The sequence below is a fragment of the Venturia canescens genome, chromosome 1 (assembly GCF_019457755.1).
Source record: "Venturia canescens isolate UGA chromosome 1, ASM1945775v1, whole genome shotgun sequence".
In the NCBI taxonomy this organism is placed as follows: domain Eukaryota; kingdom Metazoa; phylum Arthropoda; class Insecta; order Hymenoptera; family Ichneumonidae; genus Venturia; species Venturia canescens.
In genome coordinates, this window is record NC_057421.1 from 8666723 (window position 1) to 8678137 (window position 11415).

General features: G+C 41.8%; 1 protein-coding gene across 9 annotated transcripts in view; it reads left to right on the forward strand.

The window, feature by feature from the left end:
* LOC122405613 (uncharacterized) overlaps positions 1–11415 on the forward strand; it is a 38728-nt gene that overhangs the window by 23195 nt on the left and 4118 nt on the right. The window contains exon 1 of one of the 9 annotated variants that reach the window (XM_043410533.1): positions 1668–2274. The exons of 7 other annotated variants lie outside the window; for them this stretch is intronic. In XM_043410533.1, coding sequence (XP_043266468.1) covers positions 2185–2274 — 90 coding nt within the window. In that variant the 5' untranslated portion in view covers positions 1668–2184. Of the gene's footprint in view, positions 1–1667; positions 2275–3501; positions 3664–11415 lie in introns of those variants that run through there. One more of the 9 variants, XM_043410541.1, reaches the window with a different exon arrangement.

Genomic DNA, 11415 nt, shown 5'->3' on the forward strand with positions numbered 1-11415 from the left:
TGATGCTTAAGGAGGGTGGATCACGAAATCAAAATAATCAGAATTTCATCAAATTTCGTGATAACGCTCTTCGGCATCAAGTACACAAATACAATTTTTTTTCAAATTTTTTATCGTCTCGATCCACCCTCCTTAAAAAAAGGTGCTACTGGAATACAGAGCTGGAGTTGCGCCATTTTGAGACATTTTTTGATGAAAAAAATTGTACAAGTACACGAACATATGTACACGAACATATGTACATATGAATGTCGTTCACAGTTTTCCAACAAGCGTTTGTTTTCTTGTCGAAAAAAAATCAAGAAAACCACGTTTTTTCGCCCGCTGCAAGTGTATATAAGGCCTTAAAGAAAAACGTGATTCTTTGAAAATTTCTTCCAATTTTTGACATCTTGCAAGAAAATGTTAAAAATCAAATTCTTCAAGGTTTTTCATTTCGTCTCAGACTATTTCGAATTTTCATTTTTCACAAGATTTTCCTCGTTCTTAGACTCTGCACCTCGGCTTCGATCGAGGTTGCGTAAAAAAAAAAACATTCCCAAATTTTAAGAGAGCCCTCGATAAAAAAGAAGCTCCCAAAATTTCTTCAAAACAACATTTGTAATTAACCAACTCCATATTTCCGGAAACGCCCGTACGCAGGAAAACCACAAATTGCAAATTCCGCATAGAAAAAAATTCCAAAATTACGAGAATTGTTGGAGTCTTTTTTACATAATTTCGTTGATCTCCACCGTTGCGAGCCTGAGCATCATCGTGGCCCGTTTTGCCCCGGTTTCTCCAGCGCATGAGCGCCGAGTTACGAACGTCTCTCAACAATATCACAAGATTGAATAACAATTCTAAATGTATGCGATAATGTCTACAGAAGACATTTGGTCCGCGCGATAAAGAGGCGGGATAATCGCAACGTGTGATCGAATCGGAGAAAAAGGAGCTGCGATGTCTCGCAGCAAAGGTCACATTGATTAAAACGTGTATGATTTACTCTCGAGTTGTTGTTCGTATCTCGAGAAGATAATCACACGTTTTTGAGTATTATTTCCGTCTGGTATCCGCGGGGCATAGAAAATACGACGGCCGTGGATAGAAGACTAGACGCGAGTGGGGATCTTCGTACTAGAGGACTGCAGAGGAAAAAATCAAACTCGCTTATCCCAGGATGACGAGCGGAGTTTTCAAGATTGCTAATAACAATAATAATTACAAGTGACCGGTTGCGGTAGGTCGCGCACGTCTACCTCTAGAGCGCAACGCGTTTATAGAACTCGATGTGGGCGTAAACACAGTGGAAAGTGCGGTTGGTGCGATCGTGTGTACGTGCGCGTGCGTGCGTCGTCGCTTCTTTCGTCCTCGTCCAGAGGTACGGGTTTTATTAATAGCAGCCGCGCAGAGAAACTCGGGCTCTCTCGCGAGAGGAAGACGAACGGAGACACGTAAGAGAATTGATCGAGTTGGACCGGGGAGGAGACACGAGCTCTCGGTGTGATTTCCAACCGCTGAGCCCGATCAGTCGAATCTTTTTGATTATTGGAGGGACTGAGAAGCGAATAGAGAGAGAGAGAGAGGAGCTCGCTTCGTGTCGTTACACCGGCTTGTCCGTGTGTAACAGAAGATCGATTTACCCTACAGATTTAGTCTCGTTTCTCTCCTCTTCTTCTCCGCGCGAACCGCTTCGTTCTCGGACCCGTCTCCGTCGTCCGGGTACGGAGTGCCGCGGTCGTATCCAGGCGAGCAGTTGCTGCCCCGCGCGATAATGTACGCGGTGGAGATTTCTCCGGGGAGTGTACTCGAGCGACTTTGCATTGGCTGTAGAAGGCACGAGAGTGGCTCGGCTGCAGGCGCGCGTTATCGCCGGCTACGAGCAGCGTGCCGGAGAGTCGTTCTCCAAAGATCGACGACGCGAGACACGAGTGTCCGCGAGAGCGTCCGCGCGAGCAAACGGTACATTTCGCTAATTAAACTGCCAACGAGTTTGGGCGATTAGCAAGACTGTTGCGAGCCGCTAGACTCGCCGGATACGAATACACGCGTTCGTTGCCGACACGTTCCGAGGACGAAGGGGAACGGTAGTGCCGCACGAGGAGATACCACGCGAGGGACTCTGTGCGACGGGAATTTTCTCTGCGTCCATCCATCCGGGAGTTAACAGCGAGACGAATCCCGGTGAAAATAAATCGCGAAATGACGCAGAGCGATGACAACTCCGGAAGAGAAACAGCCTGCCGGAGCCAATGCTTGGGAAACAAATTCGTCGACATCCAGCAGTCTGTGGTATTAAGAATTTTCTCACTGAGGGTCTTTACGAGGCTTTACGAGAGTGCGCGCACAGAATCACCTTTTTCCTAGGCGACGTCCCGTGCACGGAGTCGCGTATTCCACCGACGAGTGAGACCGAGGAATATTTTCCAACGGGATTTTCGACCCTCGTCCCTCGAAATCGGTTTATTAAAAAATGGGTAGAACGAGCGCCGCTAGAATTTGTCGGCAGCGCCGCGTCCAGCGTAAGAAAGTTTTCCGTCCGAGTTCGTTGTCGGCGCAGGGAGGGGCGCAATCGTTGAGACGATTCAAGGTGAAGCGATAATACGTCTCTGTACCTTGACACCAAAAGTTGATCTTCTCTCGGTCCGTGAAGTGTGGCTCTTCTTCTTCGTTTTTCCTCCTCGTCTTCCTCCCTTCTCTCGGCTCGTGCAGACGTCCCGGTTTCCACGTGCTCGGTAATCAATCTTCGCTCCTACAAGCGCGCTAAATCGTGTTACATTTCGAGCGAAGACTTATTTTCTTCCCCGTGCTAATAGAGCGATCTATTAATAAATTTATTCGAGCGAGGGAGTCCCGATATTTGGGGATTTGTGACGAGCCCACCGCCGCCAAAACGCGCACTGCAACGCGACCGGTGAATTATTCGGTAAACGAACACAAGCGCTCGAATAAAACGCTTCGCTCGACCGCGGGCTCTCCCTGCGGTTTTTGTCCGGCGCACGTATCTCCCGGGCTCATAATAATTATTTCTTACAGATTGAATTGTTCATTAATAGACGCACTCCCCCCCCGGCATCACGATGCTGTCACGTGAATTATTATCATCATCTTGGCAGCCCGGCATTCTCGAGATAGGCTTACGCGTTCATACTTTCTCGCGACTCTCGCGCCTCGTACGTCGCGTTACTTTTCAATTGAGACGTCGACCGTGAGCGAGTATCTGAATGACGATCGTAATGCCACAGAGCCAACTTTTTATTTCGTCCATCTTTCCTCCCCTCGCTCCTCGCTCGCCGTACCGTTGTTGCGTAATTCATTATTCTTTACTGCCTTCCTCGATCGTCGGCGAGTCAACATATTTTTGTATTATTTCTATCGATCAGAGCCTGCTCTCGTCTCTCTACAAGCTTCGTTAAAACGCAACTGTTTTTTTCGTCGCTGTCGCGCCCGTTGAGGGACTCGATTTATCGTGATTTTTCTCCCTTTTCGAGTTTCGGGTAAACCCTTAAGGGGGGACAACTACGGGAATATTTGTGGTTTGGAAATATATTTGGACACTCGCTCGAGAAGAATTTGGGGATTAATGAAGCTGCGGTCTTCGAGCGACTCGCAATCCGCGCATTAATAGCAGCTTCTCTGCAAACGATTTTGGCAACGGCGGACAAAGGGGTCTTGACTTCGGTAAATATAGAGATAATCAAAAGAGTTTGTAAACGAGAGCGTCTATGTAGTATTTCCTTGATTATTTTAGCTTGTATACAAACATGCGATTATCCGCGGTCTCCCTTGGGATGCTCGCTTTGCAGGGCTCTCCAATTTCATTCGTTTGCGATACAATTTAAAGGAGTTGTTTTTAAACAATTCGAATGGTTTGTCTGAAAAAATAGGGGCAACGTATTACCAATGCATTGTTTCTCGCAATCGATAATTATGAAACATTTTCATTTTTTCTCATTTGTTTAAAATTTGTTTGACGAAATTGTAGCTGTGTTATTTTGACGTACTTTTCACTGCGAGTCACGATTCCGGGAACAATATTGAAAAATTTTCTTTAAAAATATGAATTTTGGAAAACTAATGGCGAATTCGCGATCGGCCGTCGAAAAAAACTTGGATCTCCTGTGTAATTTATATATCGACTCTAAAATACTCGTTTTCATCAGAAAATTTGAATATCCTGATAATTAATGGCGCTGAAGTTCGCAACGTTGGAGCCCCCGCGAAACGATATAAAAAAAGTGTCGAATAATTCCAGTAAATCTCCAATTTTCTTCACTGCCGAATTTTCAATTCGTGGTTTTTCTGCCTGCACCGATACTCCGTGGAATAAAAAATTAGTGACTTACGAATGTTTTTATCGATCATTTCGTTGGACTCCAACGTTGCAAACTTCAGCCTCGTGATAATTAGACATTTCATTTCGGCAATTCTATCGTTCATTTTCAATGGTAAGCCTAGGAAAGAAAGAACCAAGGACATACTTCGAAAGTACAAACATCGAGGACACGATTTATGCACTTTACCATTGCAAAATAATATTCTAAGGCTTCCGAATGGTTCTATTAAAAAAGGGACCTCAAAAATTCCTACTTTTTTGCTTTATTTTGCATAAACCTAATAAACAAAAAGAGTTTTAACAAAATTCCAGGCGTTAAGGGCTCAGCAATGAAATATCCTGAAATTTGATGCTGACCGGCCAACTCCAGTATTTTCGTTGCTTGTTTTTTAAACGAAACTAGATGCCTTCGAGTTGGTGACGAATGAAGGAGTCACCAAATACGAATTCGAAGAGCAGTCCATCCAAATATTGGTTTTCGCCGGGTTGGAATGCGCTGTGAATACTATTTCTAGTTTATGAGTAATTTCTCCCGAAATTTTAAACAGAAAATAAATATTCTCAAAATAAAACGACGAGCGCGGTGCATGTGCCTGCGTGACGTATCGACGCTGTTGTGCTCGTAGTGAGAGACGCGAGTCGAGAGTTTTATCGAGTAGTCGGTTGGCCGAATAGTGAGAAGGAATAACCAGGTGTGCGCTGTCAAAGCTGCGGGTGCTCTCATCTTCCTTTTGGAGCTCTAAACTCTTGAAGAGCTCGCGTTAAGGAGGGTGGATAGCGACGATACTATGTTGCCATGCTAAACCATGTTAAATACGTTAAAAATTTCAAAATGATAAGAATTTAATAAAATTTTGTTAACATATTCCTTAGTGTCAAATTTGACAATACAAATTTTTTAAGATTTTTCTTCTGTACAGTTATCGAGTAATTGATCACTAAAGTTCACGTGTATAATCATAGCCTTTCCATATACATTTCGGGCATAAGAAATCTGCTTTAATGAGTAATTACTCGATAACTAAGCAGAAGAAAATTTTGAAAAAAATCGTGTCTTCGCACTCGATGTTGAAGACCATTGTCACCAAATTTGATCAATTTCTTCTTATCATTTTGACGAGTGTAGCCACCCTCCTTAAATGCGGGAGAGGCGAAGAACGAAGGACGGAGAAGACGGCGGTCGAGGACAGTGCGTCCGCACGGGGTTTTACGCGTCGCCCCGCGTGTCTATCGAAAGTCTAGGCCGCCTAGGAAATCCCTCGCGAGTTTATAGATACGTAATTCCTTACGTAAGCGCCGTGTGTGTCTGTTGAGTTTGTAGTAAATGGGTGCGTCGGTGTGCTCGCAGTATCGAGCCGCGATGCTTCAGAGAAGTATACGAGGCTATTGGCCTCTGACGTTAATACCTTCTCCGTCTCTCGCCTTCGTTTCCGTCTTATCTGCAAGTTCAATCGAGGCTAGCGCTTGTCTTTATCCTTGAGCTTCGAGTGTTTTTTTCTTCGATCGTACGACCGATGGGAGGCTTTTATTTAATTGAAGTGTATTTCGAAGATTTGAATACTAAACTTTCCCCAAGTTTTCTCTATCTGCAGGTTTTTTATTTCGCGTCTCCCTTTTCCCTGGTTCGATTCTCACTGGCCGCGGACTTCACTCAAGACTCTTCCAATTAGGATTTAACCATTGTGCATGCGCCAGCGGCAGAGCCCTTCTCTCTCATTCGCTTGATGAGCTAATTTCCTCTTGATGAGACTCGATTGTTACAATTATTTGCTTCAATACGTTCTGGGCTTCATTTCCAACGAATGTTTAGCCACCGATTCAGCGCTGCTCAGCTCCTTTGTTTCTTACTCTCGTTCAATCAATCCTCTGAATTAAGGTAGTCCACGCGCGATACGTTTTTATTAATAAAGTCTTGAAATTTAGACAGAGTTTAAATGGGCAGTCGACTGACACGCATATCAAATTTTGAAGGGTTCGTCTCATTGGTTATTGAGATAAACGTGCTTAAATATGAAGAAAAATTTCAGAAGTTTGGGAAGCTCTGTTTATTTTTTACTCCCAAAAACTAAGAAATGTACTGGAATTCTTTTCAATTAAAAAAAAAAAAAAATTCCGAGGCAAAACGAGGTACCCCTCAAAAACTCATGAAATTTTTTTTTACTATGATTTTAATTCAATGCACCCGTAACCGAGTGCTTCCGACTTACCGCTGTAACCGTTGAAAGCGATTTAAGCGCTTACAACGCTCTAACGTACGTCGAGCGCACCCTCTGTAATTCAATTAAAAATTAATTATATGAGTAATAACGAAGATTGCCAATGTTTATTTTGTAAAAATTAGTATTCTTTGTCCACATGGATTCAGTGCCAAAATTGTGCGGAGTGGGCACATGATTCATGTGCAGGTGTAACCACGGATCTGCGATTACTGTCGTAGACAGTGATCTGCGAGGCAGTAATCTCAGATGTACAAATACTTTTTGTATATCTGTGCAAAAATCTTTTCCCTTTGGAAGCGATGTAAAAAAAGAGAACTTGAAAGAAACGAATTTTTTGAAAAAAAAATCGGAATACAAAAACAAACAGGATATTTCGGAAGAAATATGTTTCATGTTCTTTTCGGAAAAGTATGAAAATTGAAAACAAAAAAGACAAAAAGATTTGTCTCACTTTTCGGGTATCCCGCTTTGCCCCGGTCTCCCCTATGGAATGAAGGTCTGGGAAAAAACTCGAGACGATTGTCTTACTAGTAATAGAGATATATTGCGTCAAAGATTGAGCGAAATTGATAATGAGCACTCGTGTAACCTCACATTCGCTTATTTCGGCATTTTGTTTCTTCTTGGCTTGGCCCGTTCCTGTCACAGCCTTCGCTCATTTTATTAATACTTTATCGCCTTGATCCATTTCCCGTTGTGTTTTAATGCCCTTTGCGCTCTAATGCGATTTTTCACACGAAAACTATAGTATTTTAGCGAGGGACGAACGAAATTTCGGGTTCGATCAGTGATGGATCCCCGATTAATCGCAATTTAAATACGATCCTCCGGGCGTGAACTACCTTAATGAGCTTCCTTCGTCGGTGCTGCGACAGTCGGGACAAAACTGTCCCCATAAATTCCATTTCCCCAGGTCCCCGAATCGCAGTTCTGCATAAAGGGATCGTCCGAATTCTTCGCTCGTTTATATTTTCATCGATTTTCTCCCTTTCAGTAGCCGAGAAGTTTGCCATCGGGATTCGGCAATCGCTCCGCTTACACCGACCCCGCTTCGCTCGGATCTCCAACACATTTCGGCTGCGCAACGCGTTGCAAATATTTCGAAGGCGAACGTATACGACGATAACGACACACCTGCTTGCGCAACCCGCGAATTTGACGTAACGTCAAAGTTTGGCGCGTGACACGAAGCACCGATGCATACGTGTGGGACCATCAAATGCGTTTGTCCGTTTGCGCGACCACGTGTCATTCGTTATTTTGATCGTTCGCCAGCGACTCTCTCGTTATTGCTTCTCGTATAATTCGCATATTTCTTCATCGATAGCACGATCCAGCTGCGGAGAAGTTCGAGAACGAGAGTTAATGCGAACGGTTCATCGACATTAGCGCCCACGTGCGTATCACTCTCGAAGCCCTCTCTTCCTCTCTTCAAATATCCTACGTGTGTATAAACATTCATCACAATCAATCCCCGACTCTCCACTTTCCTAATCAGAGTCGAGGGCCCCTTCATTACTTAATAATATCTGCGCTCCCATTGACCAACGCTGCGGGCCCAGTCCGTTCGGTCTCGACGAACAACAGCTTACCATTCCCACGTGCTTGTGTGCTGTGTCCATTGAATCGAAAGCTTCACTTTTCTCTCCTGCCTGCTCGGCTCGATTCTTCTTTTTGCGACGCGCAGTATTGAGGCGCGCCGTTACAAAAGCCGGTACAACCATGTTTTTTCAAGATTTTCGGTGTCAGTTCGAGAATTCGGCGCCCTGCGAGGGGCGCGAATTTCGATGAATCGACGCTCGATTTTACCGAAGGCATTTGCTTCGTGGTTTTTTTACTTTTGTCGAGAGACTCAGCCAACGAGAATGGGACGCATTGAAATACATTGGCGAACTATGCAGAACGAAGAATATTCATTGGATTAAGTGTAATGACCTTGGAATTATTACTTCGAACTTGCAGTTTTTGACCTTCGTTCTAAAATGATTTCTGGAGTAAGTGTGACGTCGTTTGACCCTACCGGCGATCGGGAGTCTCCTTGAGCTGTTTCTCTTCACAATTTCGCGTTTGAGACTCAATTTTGGTATCCCGAGCTCACACAAGCCCCAAGTTCCTCGTCTCGAGTAGGTTCCGGCCAATTTTTGTTAAATTAACAATCAGCAAAATCGGACTTTTTAATTTTTCTTCAACAGTTTCCGTTAGTTCTCGTCAAAGAAAAGCTATTTTTTTTCGAAAAAGTCTCTATAAGCTGTCGAAATACGGGGCGAAGAATTTTCCGGACTCAATCGAAAAAATTACGCGTTAATTCCCCCTTAAAAATGGTCCTGCGTTTCCGGAGGCGTTTCCAAAGCCACGTTTCGAGTTTGGAGTGCGATATTTCCATACGAATAACATTGCAACGATCAGCAGAGAATTCCCATCCTCGTTTGCTTCAAGATGTAACAACTCCCATTCAATTTCCCTTTTTATTCCTGGTCCCAAATTTTTTTCATTGCCATTCCTCTTTCCTGGGAATTAGTAGCGACTCGAATTCAACAGCACGTTCGTGACAGTCAATATTTTTGGAGGGGACGAAAAAGGATGAAATTTTTGAAAAAACCTCGCGCCCAGAAAGCCCTCGAGCTTGTGTAGGCATTTTTTTCACCGAACGGAGAATCACAGCCGAGAGACTGTGACGTTTGCTTGGTCAAATACTGCAGACGTAGTGAGACTCGGTGAAAAAAATATTCCATCGAAATGTTTGAGTGTAATGCGATAGTGAAAATCCTGATAGCGTTCCAGTAATACAACTTTGAATATATTTAAGGGGTCTCCCCTAATTAGAATAACCAAAAAATCGATTCTTTTATCGCATTCTTCGAAAGTATATAAATTTCAAAGTATCGTAATCGAATCCTTAGCAAAATTTGACCACATGTTCCTCGTGACTGTAACTATAACGCGTATCATACGAATTTCGAAATTTTGAGCGTAACTATTTTTTTTTGCAAAAAACGGCCGCCATTTTGTCATTTTTGAAGAAATAAAAAATCGTATGATATTCGCAATAGCCATTTGCCTATTGAATCTAAAACCATTTTTATTTTTATTCTCCGATCGTCCATTCCAGAGATTTCGTCAACAGCGCACACCCATCTTTTCATTTGGACTTGTCTTCTTCCCCATTTTTCTGTACGAAGACCGAGTAAAATAAAGATTAAAAAAATGTTGTCTCTTTTAAGGGTGGAGGGTGGCGGATCACGAAATCAAAATAATCAGAATTTGATAAAATTTGGTGATAACACTCTTTGGCATCAAGTATACAAATACAATTTTTTTCAAATTTTTTTTACCACATGGTTATCGCATAATTGAGCGTTAAATCGAAGTTCTTATGCGCGAGACGTATAACTGTATATATGTAAACTCTATGCTTATACACGTGAACTTTAGTGTTCAATTCCTCGAGAGCTATGTGGTAGAAAAATCTAAAAAAATTTATATCGTCTTATATATTTTTAAAGAATACATTTACCAAATTTAAGGATGTATTGCACAGGCGATAAAATGTTGCCATGCTAAACCATGCTAAAAACATTAAAAAATTCAAAATGATCAAAATTTTATAAAATTTGGTGAACATATTCTTTAGTGCCAAATTTGACAATACAAATTTTTAAAGATTTTTCTTCTGTACAGTTATCGAGTAATTGATCACTAAAGTTCACGTGTATAAGCATAGCGTTTCCATATATATAGGTATACATTCCGGGCATAAGAAATCTGCTTTAATGCGTAATTACTCGATAACTAAACAGAAGAAAATTTTGAAAAAATTTGTGTTTTCGCACTTGATGTTGAAGAACATTATCACCAAATTTGATCAATTTCTAATTATTTCGACTTTTGTATCATTCACCCTTAATGAAATTCTTAATATTTTAAACATGGTTTAGCACGGCAACATTGTATCGTCGCGATCCACCCTCCTTAAGGTAATTCCCGTACTGCATGCTAGTCAAATGAGTGCTAAATTTTCAAAACGCTTTTAGGCCAAGTTTAACGTACCGATTAAATTCGTATTACAGCATATCTTATTAAGATGTAAAAATATTAAAAACGCTAGTTTTGCAAAACCATCAACCGATAAATGCAAATTTCCAGCACGCTGACACATTTTCACTGGTATTTTTCAAATAATTATCTGCGTTTTTTCATCGATTTTATTGCAACGAGTCTCATTTTGTTCGTCAACCGGTCCTATATGAATCCACCATGTAGTTGTTTTTTTAACTCGATCGTTTCGCTGTTGCAGCTAATTGTTCATTAAGTGAAAAAACTTTTTCGTTCATAATTTCTCTCAGGAATGAGTTTAAAGGAAAATCTACGCGGTGAATTCGTAGAGGATCAGTTGAGGAACAAAATGAGACTTGGTGCAACAAAATCGGTTAAAAAAAACAGATGATTGTTTGAAAAATAGCTGTGAAAATGTGTCATCATGGAAATTTGCATCTATCAGTTGATAGTTTTGCAAAACTATAATTTTAAATATTTTTTCACGTTAATAAAATATGCTTGAATACATATCTACTAACAATAAGTTTAATCGGTACGTTGAACTTGGTATAAAAGCGTTTTGAAAATTTAGCACTCATTTGTGACTAGCATGCAGTACAGGAGTTACCTTAAGAGTGTATTTTTTAGACCCAACACTTTTTATATCCTCATTTATTATTTATAATTATGATGATAGAAAGCGAAAAAAAAGGCGCGCGCCCTTCGAACGTCGAGAGTCGAGCTTCCAGCAGCTAGCGCATCCCGTGCAAAAATGCAAAAAAGTAACAATTCGAAGAGGAAAAATTGAGAGTTTCGGCTAACCGCGACAATTTTTCATTCCAG